Genomic DNA, 24630 nt, shown 5'->3' with positions numbered 1-24630 from the left:
CCCTGATTTGGATGGGGGCCCAGTTGGGAGAGCAGTGGAGGCAGCAGCAGATCTTGAAGCTGAATGCCACCTTCACCACCTGGACTGGAATCCACCTTTGGCGCTTGAACTAGTGATGGCCAGTCCCTGTAAGGACTGCCACAGGGGGTTATGACCCCATTTCTGTAGAGTACAAGGATGTCTGTGTGCTTGCTTATCTTAAGCGTCCAAGGATACTGACCATCTGGGCATGGGCCCCTGCATTTTCTACCCTAATTAATTTTGGGGGGTTGGGGTTTCTGATAAGAAGAGGACAATTAGGGAAGGAAAGGATACATCATGGGCTATCTTCTCCATTTCAGCCAGAAACCCCACCTGTCCTTGGGTCACTGAGCCTGTACCCAAGCTCCTATTCAGCCTGTCAGGTGCCCTCTTGTTTATTCCACCCCTTAACCTCTTGCTGTCTGTTCCTTGGTGCTCCTTCCCTCCCCCCCACGTCTCTAATTCCTACCCTCTCTAACCTCCCAGGCCAGGCTTCTCTGCCTCCATCCTCCCAGCCCACCTGAGCCATGGCCCAGGCTGGGTACTCACCATCTGTGCCCTTAGATACATCTGTGCTTGGCTTGCAGTCAGGGCTGGAGAAGACGTGTTGCCCAAGAGCACAGCCTGCTGGGCGATGCCCGAGGCTGTTGCTGAGTTGACACTCTGTGCCCTGTTGATGAGCTGGGCTGCTGCTGGGGAGGCTGCCAGATTGATCTGGTGAGAGAGACACACACAGTAACAAACAGGAGGTTCTGTTGATTAACTCTGGGCCCCTCTCCTTCATTTCTTTCTTTCCCTATCTTCTGTTCCTTTGTGGATGCAGCCTTCTTTAGGACCTTCCTTGGTACTTGGGCCTTGGAGCATCCCCCAGCACCACCCTGGCTTCTGTGTGGGGCTGTAGGAAGGGTCCAATGGGGCAGAGAACTGAACTATAAACAGAGAGCCTGGACATTGGCAAGAAAGATGACAGGGAGTTACGAAAGTCAGGGTTAGAAACAGACATATGCTTTTTTTTTTTTTTTTTTTTTTTTCCCTTCTGGCAAGAGTAATAGATTCCAGCCATGGTTGTCTGTGGCTGAGGATTCACCAGCTGGGTCTGGGAGCACGCGAGCATCTATCTAGGGCAAGGAGGAAGGAGCTGGTCCCAGAGCTGTAGGCTCTGTTTGCTGTTCCCCAACCTACTCACCGAGGATGACGGGGCTGGGGCCTGGGCAGACACATTGCTGCTAGAAGTGCTCCCCTGTCTGTTGGCCACCAGGCTTGCCTAGAAAAGAACAATTCTTATCACAGGGGTCCCAGGTCAACCCCAGCCATTCCCCAGGCTCTCAGAGGAAGCACTCTAGGACAGTGGTTAGGAGTCCATCCCTCATCTGCCTCATCTGTGTGGCCTCAAGTATGCGTTTCAGTTTCCACTTGATGAAGTGGGGATGATAACAGAATCTACTTTGTAGCATCAAGGAAAGGATTAAATAAGGCAAAGCATTTACATGTAAGCACTCAGATCATGAGCTATAATTATTACCTATCTTTCCCAGTGTCTGGACAGCCCTGCTTTAGCCTGCTCTATCATACTGGGCTCATGGACCCCGTGAAAGACTTTTGCGCATTCTGTCTGGCATGGCCAGCCTGCCCCCCTTCCCCGTGGCTGGATTCTTCTTCACGTGTTGGTTTCCGAGTACTCCAGCAGACAGACTGTCCCTCGTCGCCCACCGAGGGCAGTCCTCCTGTCTCTTGGTCAGAGCAAGCCCTTCTTCTCTTTCAGAGTGCTTATGGCAACTTAGAGATTTAGATATGTTATTTCCTTGTCTCTTTGGGTGTCTGTTTACTTGCTGTCACCCCACTTGAAGCTCCAAGAAGACAGGTCTGCAGTAGATTCAGTGTCTGACATGGACTGTGGCGCACAGTAGGTACACGAAACTTCCAGTGAACGAATGAGTTCTTCTCAGCCACCAAGGACAGACAGGATGCTAGGTGGGCAATGGCCTTGTCTTGTAGACACCCACTCGGCTCCTCGGCCCCTCCTAATAGTGTGGTGCTATGGGGAGGAGGGACTCCTCCAGCTGTCTTCCTGGGCCAGGTGGGCAGAGAGTTCCACCATCCACTCATGGGCTGTGTGCCCAACCTCCCACAGACTCCTTCCTTGGCTGTAAAGGACCATGCCCACTGTGCCTGCACCTGCTCACCAGGGTTCTGTGAGGGTATAGTAAGAGAAGGCCTGGGGAGCCCATGCACAGGGTCTGCTCCTCCCTACTCTTACTTCTGTCAATGCCATGACTGCTCCCAGCACCCTCCCACCAATACCTCCCCCCCACGCCCTTGGGCGCCCTCTCTCACCTGTTGCACGGCCGCCAGGCTCTGGAGCTGGGCACTGCTGAGATGCTGCTGCTGGAGAGCTGCCGTCTGCAGCATGAGGTGCTGCTGCTGTGCAGCATACATCTGCTGCAGGTACTGGGCTGCTGTGCTGGGCTGCCTGTGCAGGGCCTGCTGGATCACCTAGGCCAGGTGGCAGGGGGAGGCTGCACTGTCACCTTGCTTGCAGAGGAGGGGGTTGTCCCTTCTGCAACAATGCCTTGTCAACCCCAGCTCCCCCTAGCTGCTCAGAGGATACTAGGTCTGTGACCACCACTGGAACAGATGGCCACTCCCTAGGGAGGCGAGAAGACAACAGGCTTTCAAACTTGATACTTCTCTGCCCTCATCTGTCCTGCACATCTTTGGCTCCTGTGTGCCTCGGCTCCTCCCCAACTGCATCTGCTTCTGTGTCAGCTGCCAGCTTGGAGAAAGTCAGAGCAGCAGTGCTGCTCTGGTCTGCTCTGGGCACTGGGGAGACTCAGAGAGGTTAGCAGTCCTGTAAGCCTCCGGTGAACTGTCCCATGCCAGGCTTGTTTGCCACTCCACCTCCCAGCCATTCCCTGTCCTCAGACTTGGGTGACTGGACCACTAGACGGTGACAGCAGGGGAACTGAAGCCCAAAGAGGCAGAGAGAAGGAAAGGGGTGGGAGAGAGAGGCCGGTGCAAAGGGGGGCCTAGTCCAGCATTAACAGTGCCAGCCAAGTGGAAACAGCCTGGGGCAACACCCTCCCACTGGGGCTGCTTGCCAGGGTCTGCTCCTGGCTGCTGAGAAGTGCTATGGGTCCCTTAGAAGATGGTCTCATTGGCCTTGGAAAGCAGGCCAGTGGCACAAGGATGATGCATTTCTCTTGTAATCTTTCCTTTCCCTTCTCCAGCGTTCCCTCTTTCTGGCTATCATCACCATCACCTGGCCTTGCTGCTACTTCTCTCTCCTGATGGGACTGGCTAAGCCACTGTCTCTAGGAAGCGAACAAAGGTTGCCTTTGGTTCCCCCCACCGCTGCCCACCACTCTTCACTCACAGTGTCCCAAAGCCTCCCTTCGCCCCTAGGAACAAAGAAAGTGAATGCCTTTCACCCAACCCTGAGATCTTCTGTCTTCTTCTCCTAAGCCCCACAGACATTTCTCCTCCCTTCTCCTTACCTGGTCACCTATCTGCCATCTCTTGCCCCCTGATGCTCTATGCGGGCCCTGACCAGCCTTTGACCTGCTTGCTACCCCTTAGCTCTGCTAAATCCCTGACCATGGGACTGCTCCCAACCCTGGGTCCTGCCCCCAACAAGCAAGCATCCAGTCTGGCTCTCTCTAGCTAAGCATGACTTCTAGGGCTGCTGGCTCTGGAACAAAACCATATGTGGGCTCAGATCTGGAGTTCTGTGAAAACAGGCTAACATCACAGATTCTTCATGGGCTCTGGGGTCTCCTGATTCCCCTACCCTATCCCAAGTCTTCAGATCCCACTCCCCTTCAGTGTTCTCTCTCCTCAGAGGGTCCTGGTTTATACAAGCACAGTTCTGTTTATTCCTTGTTCTCTCCCAGAATTCTTTCTTCTTATTCCCTTTACCTAGGCCTCTCTATTTTCCTTAGACTCCTGAAAGTACCTCCCCACAATCTAGACAGTAGTAGCAGAGATACTGTGGCTCTTCCTCACTAGAGGGCTGGTGTCAATGAGTGGAAATGGCAAGAACCCTGTACCTGCTTGGGTACATAACACAGCCATGGGCGATTCCATCTACCATTGCAGATTGCAGAAAACCCCAAATCCCTTGTATCTAGAGTTGTGATGAGGGGTGGAAGGATGGCATATCCTAATGTGAGCTGCTAGAAGCTGTGTTCAAACACTCACATGCCAAGGGGCTAGGAAAAGGCTAGGTGTGTGGGGGGTGGCAGGAATGGGTGTAGGAAACATGGTTTTTATCCCATGGGGGAGGCAGATGTAACCCAAGGAGGGAAGACTCTAGTGTATCTGATGGTGTCTTCATACTCTCCCGCTGTCTGCTGTGACCCCTCCTCCACTCCCTAATCTGGGCCAGGGGCCAAAGCAGGGCAAGGTCATTTGTCTGGTACATCCATGCTGGATTAGCAAAGTTCTTCGGAGTGAACTCTTCTCAGCTGCATACACTTTGTGGCTTCTTTTTTTTTTTTTTTTTAAGATTTTATTTATTTATTCATGAGAAACACAGAGAGAGAGAGAGAGGCAGAGACATAGGCAGAGGGAGAAGCAGGCTCCATGCAGAGAGCCTGATGCAGGACTCAATCCAGGGACTCCAGGATCATGCCCTGAGCCAAAGGCAGACACTTAACCTCTAAGCCAATCAGGCATCCCCTCTTTCTGTGTCTTATCTGGGGGCCTCAAACAGATACTGTGGTGATTAAGAACACAGGGCTGCAGGTAGAATGAGGTTCAGCTTTTTTTGGTCTTTATCTGAATGACCTAGACAAGGTACTACTTTTACTGAGACTCAGCCTTCTCAGTTATGGAACTGTACCTATAATAGCCATTTTCAGCTACAGGAGAAGATACATCTGTGGTGATTTCGTACAGTGTGGGGCACAAAGCAGATGGTGAGACATGGGCATGACTGTTTGGAACCAGGTGTCATCATCACTCAGAAGCCTCATGGATGACACTTAGCAGACCGCTGCTTTAGGCAGCTTGCTTTGGGGTTCCTTTTTGGTCTCTAAGAAACTTTGTTTTACGACAGGGCAATGGTCCTTCGAATAGGTCTAGGTCATGGCTGAGAAGTTCCCAATCATTTTTTTCTGCTTGTTATTTTTACTTGTTCCAGCTCCCTACCCACTTTACACTTTCACATGCCTATCCTCCCAAACAGGACTCTGGGATCTGAGTCACCAGGTGAGATAATTTTCCAGGTTGTGAAGTGTTATCCACTCTCCCTGAACCCCCTTGATTGGACCCGTCTAGCATCATTTCTCCTAACTGTGCCTAGATATATAACCAGGAACACCCCCTCCCTATGCCCAATCTAGGTTCCATACCCTGGTTGCTCCACCAGCCCACGCCAACACGTCCTCCTGGCTAGCCCCAAGATGATCCAGGAATACAATCTCTAGATCAGCTGGACTCTTACCTGCACGGTCTGCCGGTCAGGAATGCCACTGTACACAGAAATCTGGGGCCCAGTGGGGCGGCCACTCCCACCACTGCTGCCACTGTTGCAGCCACTGCTGGCACTGCTGGCAACACTGGCACTGCTGGATGTATGGGGGACTGGCAGCTCATTCTCCATGGCCTGCGGGATGGCACAGTCAGGGCGCTCCAACAGCAGAAGAGCAGGCGGATGCTGGGAGCAAAGAGGCAGAAGTGAAATGTCACAAGATGCTTCCTAGAGAACACACACATACACATCAGCTTTCCATCAGCCTGGGGTGAGACCACTCCTGAACTGAGGCCTGGAACATACCTGCCACCAGAAGGACAAGGCCAGGTGTGGTTCACTAGGTGAGATCTGAAATCAGATGCCTGATTTTATTTTATTTTATTTTATTTTATTTTATTTTATTTTATTTTATTTTTTAGATGCCTGATTTTTTTAAAAGATTTTATTTATTTATTCATGAGAGACAGACAGAGAGGCAGAGACACAGGCAGGCAGAAGGAGAAGCAGGCTCCATGCAGGGAGCCTGATGTGGGATTCCATCCTGGAACTCCAGAATCACGCCCTGGGCCAAAGGCAGGTGCTAAACCACTGAGCCACCCAGGGATCCCCTAGATGCCTGATTTTAAAGTCTATGACCTGGGAGCGCCTGGGTGGCTCAGTTGGTTAAGCATCTGCCTTCAACTCAGGTCATAATATTGGAATCCTGGGATTGAGCCCTTGGATTGAGCCTGGTTATCCTCTCCCTCTGCCTCTGCCCTTCCCTACCCACGCCCTGGCTCATACTCACTCTCTTTCAAATGAATAAATTTAAAAAACCTAAAAAAAATATCTATGAGCTGCCATTCTTCCTTCTGCTAAACCAGCTAAAACCAGCAAAGGAGGCAGATTTCCTACAGTGGCCTTCCTGGCAATGATCTTAGGGGTCATCTCTTACCCCATGTCTACCTCTTCACTTTTGGGATGGAAAAACTGAGCATCAGAGAACTTATTATTCATCTGCATGTATATAGTCGATTAATGAAAGAAATGGGATTACAAGTCTGGAGAGAACAGAATTAGGGAAAGAGACAAATGAGGCAATAAAATGAGCTGAAGTGTTTGTGTTTTTCAAGGCTAGAAGAGCTGCCAGTGTGTCTGGAGTCTCTGTTTTCTTGACGAGTATTTAGTGAGTGCCCTCTGATCTAATGCTGAGCCTGAGCAGGGCACTACATCAAGCAGTGTGGTTGAACTGCAGGTTTTGGGATCGGAAAGACTTGGGTTTTCATCCAGGCTCTGCTGCTTACGCTGGGAAGCCTTGGCAAGTCGCACTTGTCCAACCTTCTGTCTCAATCTGTCAGATGTAAGAATACATGAATTGGCGGGAGAATAAAGTCAAATAACAATACAAAGTGCTTGGGAGAGTGTCAGGCAAATACTGAGCGCACTGGCTGTTGTTGTGGTTATTAAAACTGTTCCGAGTCTGGTTCCAATAGATCAATCCTCTTCCAGCCTCCTGGAACCTTCTATCCTTGTCACTAAAGGATGCCAGGAATTCACTCAGGGACCATCCTATGATCTGGATTCACAACTGGAAATGACATGTCCCCTTGAGACACGTGTTGGGGAGCGAAGAGGCTGGGAGTGAAGGATGAGTGGTAGGAGACGCAGACCCGGTCCAAGGTTAAGTTCCCCTCTTTCTTCTTTTATGCTCTTCCTAAAATTCTCATTTCTACATATGAGCTCTTCCTTCTACCTATTCTTTCCTATAGCTAGAAATGACACTTGCCATCTCATCATAAACAGTGAATTCTTTGCTTGCAGATTATGCTGGTTTAAGAAATAAAGCATGGGATGGGGGGGGGGGATCCCTGGGTTTAGCATCTGCCTTTGGCCCAGGGTGTGATCCTGGAGACCCGGGATCGAGTCCCACATCAGGCTCCCTGCATGGAGCCTGCTTCTCCCTCTGCCTGTGTCTCTGCTTCTCTTTCTCTCTCTCTGCCTCTTTCGTGAATAAATAAATAAAATCTTTTTAAAAAGGAATAAAGCATTGGTTAGTAGAAAAATAAAGCATTGGTTAGTAGAAAAAAAAACCAATAAGTATTAGTTAGGAGAAAAAACTAAAATAGTCATCAATGTCCTGTTGTCTTCTTCCCAACGCTGCTCAGGTTGGAGGCTGTCAACATTCCTCAGGCTGCCTTCTTCTGACAGGGTGGGTTTCACAGTGAACTGAACAAAGTAGGGGTAAAGGCTAAAGGATAGGAACGAGTGAGGTAAGGAAATGCAGGCCGCTCCCAGTTCGGAGGCCTGTGGCTTCCAGGGCAGGAGAGCAACCTGCAAATGGCGCTCAGGTCCTAGGTCCTGGAGCAGTGATTTCCCCCTAATGTTTGTATGTCTGCGTTTACTGCCACAGGGCAAAGCTCTTGTCCAGGAGTTCCCTTTGTCCAGAGCTGTACACAGTGCTGGGTCTCAGTACAGCCATCACTTGTGAAAGATTCTGACGATGATAACAGCAACGTAGGATCAACGAAACCGCAGAGTCCACAAATATTTCCTGTGCTCTGCTCCGTTGAAACCTACCTTGTCTTATGTTCTAGGGAGGGACAGTTGGGCTGGACAGAAAGGAACACAAGGTAGAATTCCAATCTTGCAGAAACCGACCAACTAGCTCTAGAGATGAGGCTCAACTGAAGTGTCAAGGATCATCACTGACAAATCAGAGTTATGTTTGGACACAGAATATCCCATAGAATACAGAAATCTTTTTTTTTTTTTAAGATTTTATTCATTTATTCATGAAAGACACAGAGAGAGGCAGAGACACAGCCAGAGGAAGAAGCAGGCTCTATGCTGGGAGCCCGATGTGGGACTTGATCCCGGGACTCCAGGATCACGCCCTGAGCCAAAGGCAGATGCTCAACCGCTGAGCCACCCAGGCGTCCCATCAGAAGTCTTCTTTTAGTTAAGTGCCTCACCTCCCTTTCCCAAGATGTTGATCAGGATTGGGTTTCAGGTCTCACTTTCATTCTGCCCTAGGAAATTTCAGTGGAAGCACTTATAAACATAAAACATAAAATGGGAAAACGGCATCGGCCACAGCAAATTAAGGATAGCGTGATCTACACATCCTGCATGATCGAGCCTCAGCTCTGGTTTATTTTCCTTTTTTAGCAGCTATGGCAGATCTCGTGCACAGCGTAGAAATGAAACAGGACGCAGTCCTAAAGAGAGCATGGCACTCCTGCATAGAAGAACTGGGCAGGCAAGGACAGCAACTGTTCCTCGTGCTGGGGAGGGAGACTCAGCAGCATGGGGACACAGACACAATGGGTCTCCTGAACTCTCTTTCCTGCCTGTCTCCTTCCTTCTGCTGCTAAGCCTGCCTTTCCCTTCTCTCTTCATTCTTGCATTTTGGCTTCTGCCCCGCAACTCCACTTCATTTTTTCTCATTAAATTTTCCCCCACTCCCTGGTTTTCCAGTTTTCCTGTTCTTAACTGCCCCGGTCCTTATCCTCTGTCATATGGGTTCTTCCTTGCACTGGCCCCATCCTCCTGCATGGGGAAGATTACACTCACCTTGATTCTGCTATGGCTCTGGGCTTTTTCCCTTTCTTTGACTCTCTGGAACATGAGCATGCATCTCCCCCACTCCCTCCTCTCTCTCTTACCCAGGTCCCATTGATCCTGAGTGGTTGTTCCAGTTTACTGTAATGAGCTCTCTCTCCATTCCTGACTTCTGCTCTCTCCCCACACTGTGCCCTAAACCTGCTTGCTTGCCCTGCCTCTGAGGTCCCTCGCTCCAGAGCTGGCTCACTCTGTGTCTGCCTTCCTTGCCTCCTGTGCTCTAGCTCTCTCTTCTTTCTTGGGGTCTTCCCTGCCTGAGGATGTCTCTCCCCCAGGCCTGATCCAGCATATCCTTTCACCTCTATTCAAGTGTGTGCTCTAGACAGTGCATGTGCCCTCTCCCTCTCCCTCCCTCTCTCTGGCTGGTACTCCCTGTTCTAACTCAAGATTTTGATAGCTACTACTGTCTCTCAAGTGTACACTCTCTCTTTGGCTCTCTCACTCACTCATGGAAAGCAGAAGAAGGAAGGACAGACTGCTTAGGAAATTAAGGAAAACATAAAAGGAGAAGCAACATTTGAGCTGCCTAAACCCACACTTTCTCACTTTCACTGAATAAAGCTGCCCTGTCCCACCCTCCACTCCTTGTCAGTCACTTCTAGAATGTTTTGTAATCAACAAGTTTCTGGTTCCCCCAAAATCTGAACATCTATTCAGCATCTACCAGATGCAGGGTATTCTTGCTAAGTACTGGGAATAGAAAAGAAGTAGAAGACATGAATCCTCATTTGAAGGTTTTCACTTTTGTGAGCATATCAGAAATGGTAAAACCTAAAGCCTCTTGCCCCAGAAAAAAATGTGACTAACACACAAATGTACTTATAATTATAGAGGTTAGTGAATGATTTTCACCCTGCCCATTAACTCTGCACTAAGAAGCTCCAGCAATTGGGCAGGAAGTACAAATTTGAAGACAAAACTATTATTCACTACTATATGCTAAGTTCCACCTGAGTGATTGAGACAACATTGGCTAGTGTGGAGAAAAGTGAGGTGTAAGGAATGTGTGCAGTGTGATCGATGGACAGTGGAGAAGGGCTTACTCTAGGCTTTATGAAGCCCAGATTTACACTGCTGCTGGATAAATAGTCACTGCTGTAAGAGAGATAGTGCCCAGCCCCTCCTTCTGGGTATTCTCAGTGGCTCAATTTTCCTAGGACAGGCAATGCACTAAAGGAGAAAGAGCAATCCTAGCTTTGGGAATACCTGTCCACTGTTGCCTTTGGTCTTGGGCAAGGCAGGCTCTCTCTCTGAGTCTTGGTTCCCTAACCTGCAACATTGGGTCATAATAATACCTGCTGGGGATAGTGGTGGTGTATGTTTGTGAGGATTCACCTCTGAGCCTCATTCCACTTTTCTAACTGTATATAGGCATGTGTCAGAGATATTGCAGGTTTGGCTCCAGACCACCACAATGAAACAAATATCACAATAAAGTGAGACAGGGATGCCTGGGTAGCTCAATGGTTGAGCATCTGCCTTTGGCTCAGGGTGTGATCCCAGGGTCTTGGGATTGAGTCCTGTACCAGGCTTCCTGCCAGGAGCCTGCTTCTCCCTCTGCCTGTGTCTCTGCCTCTCTCTGTGTGTCTCTCATGAATAAATGAATGAAATCTTTAAAAAAAAAAAAAAGTGAGGCAGATGAATTTTCTGGCTTCCCAGTGCACATAAAATTTATGTTTACACTATCCTGGAGTCTGCTAAGTATGCAATAGCAGTACGTCTAAAAACATAATGTATATACCTTACTTTAAAAATGCTTTATTGGGACACCTGGGTGGCTCAGTGGTTGAGCATCTGCCTTTGGCTCAGGATATGATCCCAAGGGTCCAGGATTGAGTCCCACATCAGGCTCCTTGTGGGGAGCCTGCTTCTCCCTCTTCCTGTGTGTGTCTGCCTCTCTCTCTGTCTCTCATGAATAAATAAATAAATAAAATCTTTAAAAAATGGTTTATTGCTTTAAAATGCCATTCAAGGGATCCCTGGGTGGCGCAGCGGTTTAGCGTCTGCCTTTGGCCCAGGGCGCGATCCTGGAGACCCGGGATGGAGTCCCACGTCAGGCTCCCGGTGCATGGAGCCTGCTTCTCCCTCTGCCTGTGTCTCTGCCTCTCTCTCTCTGTGTGTGACTATCATAAATAAATAAAAATTTTAAAAAATGCCATTCAAATATAATAATGAAAAGGTATGAAATATTGTAAGAATTACCAAAATGTGACGCAGAGACACATAGTGAGCAAATGCTGTTGGAAAAATGGCACCAATATACTTGGTTGACACAGGGTTGCGACAAACCTCTGACTTGTAAAATAAACATGGTATCTGTGAAGCATTACAAAAGAGGTACAGTTGTATTCCGCGATGGGAGTCTACTGCTGTAGTCTGGTGGCTCTGCTTTCCTTCACCAAATACAGCATGTTCATCATGATTTCTCCTGCTCTTTAATTTTGATGAAGTCAAATTTATTTATTTTTTCTTTTGTTGCTGCCACATCTAAAAAAACAGTGCCTAATCCAAAGTGAGGGAGATTTACACCTAAATTTTCTTCAAAGAGTTTTATAGTTGTAGTTCTTACTTTTTTTTAAGTTTCTTTATTTATCTTGGTATGTTATCTCTATACCCAATGTGGGGCTCAAACTTCCAATCTTGAGATCAAGAGTCACATGCTCTTTCAACTGACCCAGCCAGGTGCCCTGACAGTTTTTACATTTAGGCCTTAGATCCATTTTGAGTTAATTTTGTATGTGGTGTGAGATAAGGGTACAATGTTATTTTCATTTTTTAAATTGTGGTAAAAAATATATAACTCGAATTTGCCACTCACAATGTTGTGAGTGGTAATGACCACTCTCTACTACTAGAATTCTTTACCACTCCAAACAGAAACTCTAAAATCATTTAGCAGGAACTCCTCAATCTCCTCTTGCCCCTGCCGGCTCCTAGTAACCTCTAATCTACTTTCTGTCTCTACGAATTTGTCTAGTCTAGATATCTCCTGTACATGGAATCATACAATGTTTGTCCTTTTGTGTCTGGCTTATTTCATCTAGGATAATGTTTTCAAGGCTCATGATGTTGTAGCATGTGTCCTTTTTTGGCTGAATTCCATTATATGTGTATATCACGTTTTGTTTATCCATTCATCAGTTGATGGACACTTGGGTGTCCATCATTTTAGCTATGTGAATAATGCTGCCATGAACATTGGTGTATGAATATCTGCTTGGGGCAGCCTGGGTGGCTCAGCGGTTTAGCGCCGCCTTCAGCCCAGGGCATGATCCTGGAGAGCCCGGGATCGAGTCACACATCAGGTTCCCTGCATGGAATCTGCTTCTCCCTCTGCCTGTGTCTCTGCCTCTCTCTCTCTCTCTCTGTCTCTCATGAATAAAATCTCTTTAAAAAGAGAGAGAGAAAAAAACAAATATCTGCTTGAATCCCTGCTTTCAATTCTCTTGGCTATTACCCAGACGTGAAACTGCTGGATCATATGGTAATCCTACGTTTAGCTTGTTGAGGAACCACCAAATTGTTTTTCCTAACTTAATTCTTTTGCATGTGGATATTCCTGTTGTCTCTGTTCCATTTGTTTAATTACTTCTGTTCTTGGGCCCACACAATTTCCCCACCAAGCTTCTTAGTATGGCATATCAACCCTCCCTGAATTAGCCCTCCCTGCCTCCCTGGCCTCATTTCCCACTATTTTTTTCCACACTATACTGTCACTTAGCATTATTCCAAACAACCTGAAATTTTGGATACCTTGCGGTTCCCTACTTCTACGGATTACTGATGTGGTTTTACTCATGCTGTTCTCTTCCCCTGAAATGCTTCCCTTCCATTTTTCACCTAACCAACTTGATCTTCAAAACAACTTGTGTCTCTTTGGTGAAACATACACTCAGTACACCTCCTCTAACACTTCTCTTGTTTCCCTCAAACTAGGTTCTAACATCTTCTGTTGAGCCCTCCAATTGGATAGCTTTGCCCACAACACTTCATGTGCTTACCTCTTTCCTAGCACTCATCATGTAGTATTATAAGAAAGTGATTTGCTTATGTGCTCACCACTGGACTCTGAACTCCTGGAGAACAGGGGTAATGTCATATTTTCCCATATATACCTGATACTTCATTCCATAAATGTTTGTTGAGCAGAATTGTTTGAAAGGCACCACACTTGGTCCTACTTCTCATCTGAAAGCTCAGCTTTCTTTCTACCTCATCTAGATTCTCCCAAACTTATTTATTTATTTTATTTTATATTATTATTTTTTAATATTTTATTTATTATTCATGAGAAACACAGAGAGAGAGAGAGAGGCAGAGACACAGGCAGAGGGAGAAACAGGCTCCATGCAGGGAGCACAACATGAGACTTGATCCTAGGTCTCGAGGATCATGCCCTGGGCTGAAGGCGGCGCTAAACCGCTGAGCCACCCAGACTGCCCATCTCAAACTTCTTTAAAACATACATGACTGGTCTCTGCCTCTCTCTGTGTCTCTGATGAATAAATAAAATCTTAAAAAAAATACACAATCGGTGACTTAATTTCTGTACCTTCCATCAAGAATATCTACTACTAATAATGTTTATTTATTGAGTACCTACTACCACATGTCAGCACTATAGTAGATGTTTTAAATATATTCATGACCTCCCTTATGATATAGGTTTTATTATCCCAGTTTTGTCAATGAGGAACTTATCTAAGCAACTCATCTAAGGTCATCAGTGAAGTAGGATTCAAAACTGGGTTTGACTTCAAAGCCAGAGCTCTTGGGGCAGCCCTGGTGGCACAGCAGTTTAGCGCCACCTGCAGCCCAGGGCGTGATCCTGGAGGCCTGGGATAGAGTCCCACGTCGGGCTCCCTGCATGGAGCCCGCTTCTCCCTCTGCCTGTCTCTCTGCCTGTCTCTCTCTCTCTGAATGAATAAATAAATAAATCTTAAAACAACAACAACAACAACAAAGCTAGAGCTCTCCCCACTATACCCTCTGATACTTCACCCATAATGTCATCTTGAGCCATTATTCAGTGACATTGGGCAAAGCCCATTTCAGAGTATACTAGATTTTTCAGAAGTGGAAAGGAACTATGACCACTGAATTTAATCTCTTAATTGTTAATGTCTATTAAATATATTTTTAAAAGATTTTTTAAATTACTTAATTACTTATTTAGAGTGCAGGTGTGGGTGAGGGGCAGAGGGAGAGAGGAGAGAGAACCCCAAGCTGACTCTGTGTTAGTGTGAAGCCTAACACAGGGCTTGATCTCACAACTTAGACTGTGACCTGAGCCAAAATCAAGACTTAGACACTTAAGAAGACTGAGCCACCCAGGTACCCCAATGTCTATTAAATATTTTATACTTATAAATAATCTCCCTATATATAATACATACATAAAAGATAATATGCATGTATACCCACCAACACTACCATAATCTCCCTTGTTTTTCCTATGCAAAAACTGAGGCCCAGTTTTGGGGGAAGTGGCTACTCAAGGAGATATGGCTCCTTTGACTCTCTTCCTGTAGCATAGACACGGGAGGCACACCCAGAAAACCTACTCATGGTAGTGGAGATTTATTCAACCAGAAGGTTGGAGTTTGCCCTGAAGAGAGATCAGAAGCTAGGGTCCTGGCATATGTCACTTTCTCAATGGTATCCCAGTAGAAGGGAGCTTGAATTAGAAAGAAACGGAATCAATTAGAAAGTGTGGACTGATACGGTAGCATTCAAATTTTTTCTACTATAGTTCCTCTCTTTAAACCCGAGCTCTCTGTGTTTTACCCACTCCTGACTTCTCTTTTCCCCAAAGCTCTGGTCTATGGGATACAAAGGAGGTGTTGTGGAGTCTCAGTAAGGTATCCATAGACTCTCATAAAGTGCCCAATGCTGGGGCTTCATATTAGAAAATCTGAACCTTTAAATTTCATAGCATCTAGGCTTTCAGCACCTTCTACACCTCTATTCAATTTCCTTTTAATTCCTGCTCTTATTTCCTTCCCTTCTTCTCCTTCTAAACTAGTTCCTTATTTCTTCCCCAAGGCCACCCACCCTTGTGGACTCCCACTGTGAACCACAGCCAAATCTGATTAATGGCTAACATCCAGAACCGGAAGTCTGTTTTTCGCTGGGTTCCAGCTCACTTTGCGGTTTTGTGAGAGCCCAAGCTCTGAAGGCTCTGATTCCCACTCTAGTTAATTCTCCTTTGTCAACCGCAAGGGGCCGCTTTGAATGACGTGCTGACTGTACTTTGCTTGGATAGTGATCTTATTACAGGTCTCTGCTGCCCACAGGGACTGAGACCAGCAGCTGGAGAAATGCTGAGGTTCTGCCCTCCCAGGAGCCACCAAGTCTAGGGAACACTAGCCTTTTGTCCCCAGGGTCAGGGAAATCCATTTGCTGCGGATTATATCTGTGGCAGAGGTTCCAGGGAAGTGAAGGGGAAAGACACTAAAAACAAAGCTCTCCAAATTCTGAGCCCAAAGCCCTTGGGGTAAAGTGGGGTGGGGCTTTTCCTAATGGAATCGGAGACTCACAGGAAATGAGAGGTCTAGTCTGCCCCACAAAGGAGGGATGATAACAGATGATGCTGGTATCATCATTCCTATAGTGGCTTGTGTGTGGAGAGTCTGAGACGCAGGGTGATGGGGTGACCGTGTTCCTTTGCTCTGGCTCTGCCTCTCCTCTTCGGTTGCTTCTCTGTCCGAGGTGTAAGTCAAAAATAGCAAAGTGTTCAGGCTCTCTAGACATAAGGGACCTGGGGGAGACCACCTTACACCTCTGAGCTGCTGCATTAACATAAATATCCTGATTTACACCAGTCTTATGCCTCTGGCAGCTGTCTGAGGCCACTGATACACTGGAAGCAGTCCAAATGGATTCAGCTCAAATCTCCTCAGAAAGTTCCCCCTCTCTCCCCAATCCTCTGCATGATGCCTCCTTCAGAGTCTCTAGAAACCAAAGTAAATAAAGGCTAACAAAGACAGAAATGAAGGATGAGAAATTAAAATGGACCACATAAGCCTAGCAATCAAAAAATAATCATTTCATTGTGAAATAAAACCACATAGATTTAAATAAGTTTTTTTGAAACCTCATTATTTTCTTCATAAGTTATAGAAAAAGGAGACTATCAAGTGTTTCTATAACAAGTAGGTGCTCCTTGGTTGAAGTATATGAAGAGGAAAAAGAAAGATTTGGTCTCTTTTGGAAGGAATGTATAGGTAAGCCACATTTTGCAGATGCAGATGGGACTGAGGTACAAGCATAAGTGTTCTAGACCCAGGCAGCTTTAATCCCATTGCTCTAAGATGAGGCAACTTCACAGCCTGCACCTCCTATGGCAGGGATTGGCACTTCTTCTGTAAAGGACCCGCTAGCAAGTATCTTATGCTTTGCAGGCATACGGTCTCTCCACGACTACTTAACTCTGCTACTCAAAAGCAGCCCTAGACAAGTCATAAGTGGTGTGCGGCTGTGTTCCAAAAAAACATTAGTTACCAAAAAAGGTGGTGGGCTGGATTTGGCCTGCAAGCTATAGTTTATAGGACCCTGTTCTGTGGCAAACTCATTTTTATACATCAGCCACATGCCGGCAGAGTAGCTGTAGCATGCTGGTTAACAGCACAGGCTTTTGTGTTAGAAAGACCTGAGTTCAAATTCCAATCAGGCTACACACTAGCTGTGTTTCCTTGAGCAAGTTGTATCATCTTTTGGGCCTCAATTTCCTTAGCAGTAAAATGAGATCACATATCCCTATGAGGCCATTATATGGATTAAATGAAGTATCTGAACAACCCTGAAGATAATACTTAGCAAATAGGAAGCATGTGACATACGGCAAGGGTGCAAGCCTGACTGGAGATGTGGAAGCAATTCCTTTCACCTCAAATAGTGAGGATCCCATAAGTTATCTCTGGTCATGGGCCAGAGTTACACTTAAAAATCTCTTTATAAAGAGCCATGGTCCATTTTACCTGTCTAAATCTTTGTCTCTCTCTCTTTTTTAAAGATTTTATTTATTTATTCATGAGAGACACACAGAGAGAAGCAGAGACAGAGGCAGAGGGAGAAGTAGGTTCCCTGCAGGGAGCCCGATGCAGGGCTCGATCCCGGGACCTGAGATCTGGGATCATGCCCTGAGCTGAAAGCAGACACTCAACCACTGAGCCACCAAGGCACCCCCAATCTTTGTCTCTTTTTTAAAGCTTTTCTAGAAGGCTCTTGAGGAACATAAGATGTAAAGAAAGTCAGTCTCTATATTGGGATTGAGAATGTATGCCCTAGAACTTCAGCTTCCTAGTTGTGTGACTGAGCAAGTTACAGGACCTCAAGCTTCAGCCTCAATTGTAAATTTAGACAATAGTACCATCCTGGAGGGTTGCTGTAGTAGATGAGCAAATCCAGGTAAAGCAGTTAGACCTGCTCTGGCACTTAGCAAACAATAAATGTTACCTGCAATCATCATCATCATTATTGACATTTTTATTATTATTGATGCTGCTAAAGGCTCTTCTTCAGAAAGAACTTTTATTTCAGGGCTAAAATAGAAATCCTATTCTACTGGTTGCTCAAAAGACAAATATGTACACAAACTTGGATCTAGTCGTTCTGTTCAGTTGGTACCTAGCTTTAAGACATTTACTTCTTTGGGCAGCCCGGGTGGCGCAGCGGTTTGACACCGCCTGCAGCCTGGGGTGTGATCCTGGAGATCCGGGATCGAGTCCCACATCGGGCTCCCTGCATGGAGCCTGCTTCTCCCTCTGCCTGTGCCTCTGCCTCTCTCTCTCTGTGTCTATGAATAAATAAATAAAATCTTAAAAAAAAAAGACATTTACTTCTTTAATTACCTAGCTAGCCATCACACACAGTGTCCATGTCCTTTTGCCCCCACCTTAAGTACTGCCTGTTATAGGCTGAACTGTGTCTCCTCAAAAAAAAAAATATGTTCCAACCTCCAGTACATCAGAATGTGAGCTCATTTGCAAAGAGGGTCATTGCAGATGTAAGTAAGGTCATCCTGGAGCAGGGTGGGTCCCTAATCCAATAGGACTGGTGTCCTTAGGAAAGAATGTCATATGAAGAGACAGACATACACTGGGAGTAGACAGCCATGTGAAGATGGGGACAGAGGTTGGGATTAGGCTTTCACAAGCCCTGGGCCCATCAGAAGCTAGGCAGAAGCAAGGAAAGCCTTCAGTGGGAGCATGGCCCAGCACACTCCATGATATCAGACTTCTAATCTCAACCACTGTGAGATAATACATTTCTGTTGCTTTAAGCCACCCACTGTGTGGCACAGGCTGAAGAGAGGAGACTGAGCACTTTATTTCCAGAGGAAAAGATAGTTTTATTTCCATCAATAACCTTAAAGTTCAAAAAAATCTTTTTTTTTTTTTTAATCTGGTGACAATAAATTCTTCCTTCCTGTTTCTTCCTTCCTTTCTTCCTTGTTTTTTTTTCTTAGTAGAGCTATACATTCTTGGGATTTGTGCACAGAAATCTCAGGAGCCAATGCTTTAACAAAAAACCTCTATAAAAATCTCTTCAAAGTTATAAACTTCCAGGGATGCCTGGGTGGCTCAGCGGTTGAACATCTGCCTTTGGCTCAGGGCTTGATCCTGGAGTCCCAGGATCGAGTTCTGCATCAGGCTCCCTGCATGAAACCTGCTTCTCCCTCTGCCTCTCTCTCTCTCTGTGTCTCTCATGAATAAATAAATAAAATCTTTTTTTTAAAAAAAGTTATAAACTTCCAGTTACCAAATAAATAAGATCTGGAGATGTACCTTATAGCATGGTGACTGTGGTTTGTAATACTACACTGCACATTTGAAAGTTGCTAAGAGAATAGATCTTAAAATTTCTCACCACAAGAAAAAGAATTCTGTAACTATGTGTGGTGATGGGTGTTTAGGAGACTGACTGATCATTTCACAATGTATACAAGCATCAGATCACCATGCTGTACCCCTGAAACTAATACAATGTACGTTAATTATAAACCATGGTAGGCCAGTCTTTCTGCCAAGCATAACTAACTCAGGAAAGAGATCATGGACAGCAGCCAGGCTTTCAAAATCATTGTTCAAAGGCATGGAAATTTATCTATAAATCCCTTACTGGCCTTCTTTTCTCTTTTTCTTCTTGTTCTACTCCTCTAAACCGGGACATAGCTCAGACCTACTGGGGCCTGGTTGATATCAGTTAACTCAGTGTTGTGTGGCCCTCGGGGTTAGGAATTTGCTCATTTTTAGGAACACTAGCTGAGAATGCCTTAAAAAAGTAGGGACTATATATACTGGGTGCCCTGTTTTCCTACTTCTACCTGGGTATGCTCCCCCCAGAACTTATTCCAAGAGTGTAAGCTTCTTCCTCAGAGTTTCCCTTTACATCCCTTATAGGAGTTTGGGAATGGGACTTTATAGACTTTGATGGATTATAAAGAGATAGACTGGAGCACTTGGGTTGCTCAGTGATTGAGTGTCTACCTTTGGCTCAGGTCGTGATCCCGGGGTCCTGGGATCAAGTTCCGCATCAGGATCCCCACAGGGAGCCTTCTTCTCCCTCTGCCTATGTCTCTGGTTCTCTCTGCGTCTCTCATGAATAAATAAATAAAATCTTAAAAAAAAAAAAAAAAAAGAGAGAGACTGCTTGGGATAGAAGTCTTCTGTGTTCTGTGTTCTTTTATCCATTAAGAGGCCAATGGTCTCCAGCCTGGTCCCGGGAAATGATAATTCTTGCCATTTATTGCTCAAGGCCAAGGGCTTGTCTCATGTATTCCTCACAACAACCCTATAACACAGGGATTATTTCCTCATTTTTCCCTACAAGAAAATTGAGGTTCAGGGAGGTCCAAACTTATCTGAGGCCACAGAGCTAGCAAATGGCAGGTGTAGGATCTGAAACTAGGGTTGCAAGTCCCTGCACAAGAGGCCGAGTTACTTGTGTTTACTGCAGTCTAGGCCAGTCCGGGCCCATGAGTTCTTATGAAGTTAACCTGGCTCCTATTGCCTAGTGTCTGATAGGCTATCTCGTATAAGTCATCTCAAGTGGGGGGTTCAATCCGTGGCAAACCTGCCAACTCTGACTTTTCCAGGGCCTGCCTTATACCCTGGAATTCACAAATGGAGTAGTCACTAGGGCATGTCTAATATTTGTAGGCCTTTCCTCTCAGAGGTATTTTCAGGTATCTTACCTTTACATATGGCTGATCCTGTTAGCAGTGTTTACAAAATCCTCTTTAACTTTTTTTTTTTTTCCCTCTTTAACTATTTAATTGAAAAGTAATACCAAAGAAAAAAACCACCACTCTGCCAGGCAGGCAGCAAGATTTAGAAGAGGAGGAGCTTTGTATTCAGAGAACACTGTTTTGATTCCTGACCCTGCCCCAGCTGGGAGATTTTAGGCAGGTTACTTCACCTCCCTGGGCCTCAGTTTCCTCATTTGTAAACAGCGCCAGTGATACAGATTATCAAGAGTTATTGGGTAAAGTAAATAAGAAAATGCAAGCAAAACACCTCGCACAGTGTGCAACACGGAATAGACATATAATAATTGTCAGCCTCTCTGCCTGCTTAATCCTTACAGCACTGTTTTAGAGTAGCGATTACCCATGAGGAAGCAGGCTCTGTGCTGTAATTCACCCAAGACTATAAAGCTATTAAGTAGGTCCCAGTGACAGGGGAGTGCTGTAAATGTGGAGCAGGGAAGAGTAAAAATTTGGGCTTTTAATCCCTTGCAATTACTCAATATACTCTTAGTCCAGGTGTGATTATAAGATTTTCACCAGAGTCCAAAAAGCTCTATTCTCAAATCTTAGGAATTTTCTTCCTAAGAAAAGAAAAAAAAAAAAAAAGCCCACCTACAGGTGAAACTGAAGAAAGTGATAACTAGGGTAGACTCAGTATGTATGTGCACGTGTCAGGCGGTGTTCACGCATGTGCACTCATGTACATACATGGGTGGGAAAGGGGGGTAGTGAGAGACTGGAAGCTATTACTAGGTTCTGTGCAGTAAAAGTGCTTTAGAAATCCAGAAAGTAAGTGATCAGTAAACATTCTTCTTGGAGCTGTTTTTCACACGATTGATCACTTCTCGAGGTATTTGGATTAATATTGACTACATTACATTGTCCACAGGCATACATCTTGAGATTTAACCTTCATTTCTTTCTCTACCCCCTCCTCCCATCCTCTCTGGGGACAGTTGCCTGCTTGGACCCTCACTGCTTTGGCCCAGCCCACCATTTAGAAGACTCAGCCATTCCTAAGAGGCTTTCTCTTGCTCTCCTTCTGCCCTAGCAACTTGTCCTGGCAGCTGTTTCAGAGCTTTGGAATCACAAAGCAATTCCGGAGTCCCCCAGGCCCAGCTCTGGGGCCTTCTTTCCCTCATTTGTCCCAAATAATGGCCTCTAATTGCTATTAACATTCCTCTCTAGCAGAAACATACTGCACGTCTGTGGTCAGCCCATGATCTACTGTGACCACCAGCCTTTTGCTTCCTGTTGTATTTGGAATGTTATACTCTATTCCATTTTATACCCATATGTTTGCTTTTCCTCTTAACCTACCTGTTGGCTTTCAGCCTCTTATATTTCCTTTTTTTTTTTTTTTTAAGATTTTATTTATTCATGAGAGACTGAGGCAGAGACACAGGCAGAGAGAGAAGCGGGCTCCACACAGGGAGCCTGACGTGGGACTCGATCCCGGGTCTCCAGGATCATATCCCGGGTCAAAGGCAGGCGCCAAACCGCCGAGCCACACCCAGGCTGCCCCAGCCTCTTATATTTCTAACCTGTTCTGTTAATGTTTGCAGTGGAAAATGATCTAAATGGGGTAGATCCCCCTCAGTCTTCCACTCTTTCCAGCCACGTATAACTTTACCCTACTTCTTTGCTCATATTTATGAAATGTAGGTGGCTAATTTTGATAGCTAGGATAGGCAGAAGTAGGACTACAGAGCGGAAATTGTAAGGAGATAGATTTCAACTCAACAGAGAAAAGTACTCACTAACGCCTGGAGTTAGGAACAAGGGGAGGGGGCTGCTTTGTGCAGAGTCTCCAGTGGATGAAGGCATGCTGGCAGAGGCAGAGCTACCATGCAGCAGGTGTGATGCATGCAGCCTTGCCCCTGGGAGCTCTTTTAACACTGCTAGCATATAATTCCATGAAAATCTTTTACTGGATGCTAGCAATCCAACTGAAATTTTAAGCTTTTTGCTTATTTTTAAAACTATCCCATTTATGAATGTTCTAAAGTAAATTTTGTTTGTCAGGCTGTAGGACGGCATCAAAATGGTTTTCATCATTCTGGTTACTAATGAAAAGAATAAGCTCCATTTGTATGAACTTCCTGATTTTCATCAACTACTCAAGATGGGGGAAATCACTGTTCTTATTTCATGGATGGGGCAGCCACAAAGTGGCTAAGTAGGAAAGCCGATCTCTTTTGGATTCCCGCCCAACTAGCTCACCCAACCAACATCCATTTAGCCATCCTTTCCATGTTCATTGAGCAATTATTATGTGCTTGGTACTGAATAGAATACAAAAATGATTCAGATATTGACTCTTCTTAAGGAGTTAAGAAGATTTTAAGAGGAGCTTAAGAGGAGAAATAGGAAAAGTACATAGATAAATATAACAGAAGCAAACTTTTTCCGTAAAAAGACAGATAGTAAATAGTTTAAGCTTTGCAGATCACATATGGTCTCTGTTGCATATTCTTATTTGACCCTCAACTATCACCCTACCCTTCACCCCCACCATTTAAAAATATAAAAGCCATTCTTAGTTGTGAGACCTTACATAAACAGGTTGTGGGCTGGATTTGGCCTGTAGGCCCTAGTTTGCTGACCCCTAAACATGTAATAACCTTTGGTTGAATCAGTTATAAGTTTCATTTGGGGTAGGTCTTTAAAGATGGGTTTGACTGAGACTTTGGAACGCAGAGGGGCCATGCTGGGTAAAAGGAGAGCAATTACACATGATCCCCTGTTTCTATTTTTAGAGCAGAGGTTTTCAAAGAATTGTCAGTATCACAGAACTTTTTAAAAAATGCAAGTTTTCAGGTCCACAGTGGTTCTCAAACTATGGTATATGTGAGAATTACCTGGAGAGTTTGGAAAACATTGCTGGGCCCCACCTCCCAGATTTCTGATGCTGCTTGTCCAGGGACCTTACTCTGAGAACAATAGTCTTAAAGAATATCTGTTCTATCTGCATACAGGGCATGGATGCTCTGCAGAGCACCAGGTTCATTCTATTTAGTGCATATACTCAGAAAGGGGCTTTGAACCATTGGAGATTGGGTGACAGCTCTTTTCCTCCACAGTAGGAGCTCTGAGTCTTGTTAGGCTCACCCACTAGAGGCAGGGAGTCCTTGTGGGGGACTGTGTTGTTGGAAGGAACCAAGGTCTGAATCTTGGTTATTGACATACATATATACATTCTGTCTTGCTCCTGATACATTTCTGTATTTTTACCACTGCTACAGAATGGTCCTTTTTGCATTATTCCCGGGACTAATTCTTTTGATCAGGAAAAAAAAAAAAAAAAGACAGTGCTTCTATTTTAGCATTAGATTAAATGACTTCTAAAAAGTCAGATGTGGGGCTCAGAAAGGCTGGACTGAGGAGGGGGTAGAAGGAAAGACAAGCTAGAGAGTACACAGAGGAATCTCAGAGGAGGCTACGGGGAACCAGACACAAGAGTCATTAATCTGGTAGACAATGAATGGCAAAAGGCAATTAGTTTGCCTGGGGTTGTAGCAAGCCAATGAAGTATGCAGTATGGCAACTGAGGGTCTAGTGTAAGGGCAGGGTCATTGCTAGGGAACTCAAAAGGAGGACAAGATAAGGGAGGTTAGGGGTGGGAAAGCCATCTGGGGCTAGCAGGAAGGGAAAGGAAAGCCCTCGTGGTCTCCATGGATATTTATTAGCCAGTGGAAGTGTCCAGGTGTAGCTGTACACTTGTCAGGGTGCCACATGCTATCATGCTAGGATACAACCCTGAAAATGAACTAGGTGCTTCAGTGCATGTGCACACACACCAATGCACATGCACACACACCTGCATGCACACATGTGTGCACAGACACACATACACAAATGCTCTCTTTATATTACTCTTCATCTCTTCATCTACCTGCCAAATCTAACCAGGAGGAAAGGTAGGCTGAGGACTGCCTCGCTGAATAACAGGAGGACCACATGCCTAAACATTGGCGGAGTTTTAGCAGACACAATTCTGAACTTCAGTTTATGGGGTTTCCTTCCACATTGTAAAGCATGCTTGTTTTTTCTCATCACACGGCCTCATTCACATGCGCATTCTCACGCTCTGTTCCTCTCCGGTGCTCTATAGCCAAGCTAATGGATTCTTATCTGCCTACACACGTTCTCTAGACACATTCATTTATTCATTCTCATTTGGAGTCATTTTCATATATTAAACACTACATCCTGCTTCTAAAAATCACTTCAAATGTCAAAGTTGCTTCCATAGCTTCTGTTCCTGCTGTCTGCAGAAACTGCT

At 45.6% G+C, this 24630-nt stretch overlaps 1 protein-coding gene across 5 annotated transcripts in view; it reads right to left on the bottom strand.

The window, feature by feature from the left end:
* PHC2 (polyhomeotic homolog 2) overlaps positions 1-24630 on the bottom strand; it is a 123182-nt gene that overhangs the window by 48873 nt on the left and 49679 nt on the right. For all 5 annotated transcript variants that reach the window (XM_038531150.1, XM_038531151.1, XM_038531149.1 and 2 more), the window contains exons 2-5: positions 5465-5677; positions 2356-2514; positions 1208-1285; positions 571-735 (exon numbers count right to left, since the gene is read on the bottom strand). In XM_038531150.1, the coding sequence (XP_038387078.1) occupies positions 571-735; positions 1208-1285; positions 2356-2514; positions 5465-5623 (561 nt within the window). In that variant the 5' untranslated portion in view covers positions 5624-5677. The remainder of the gene's footprint in view (positions 1-570; positions 736-1207; positions 1286-2355; positions 2515-5464; positions 5678-24630) is intronic.

The sequence above is a fragment of the Canis lupus genome, chromosome 2 (assembly GCF_011100685.1).
Source record: "Canis lupus familiaris isolate Mischka breed German Shepherd chromosome 2, alternate assembly UU_Cfam_GSD_1.0, whole genome shotgun sequence".
In the NCBI taxonomy this organism is placed as follows: Eukaryota; Metazoa; Chordata; class Mammalia; order Carnivora; family Canidae; genus Canis; species Canis lupus.
The sequence above is the reverse complement of the archived record's forward strand: the minus strand, read 5'-3'. Positions and strand labels throughout refer to the sequence as shown.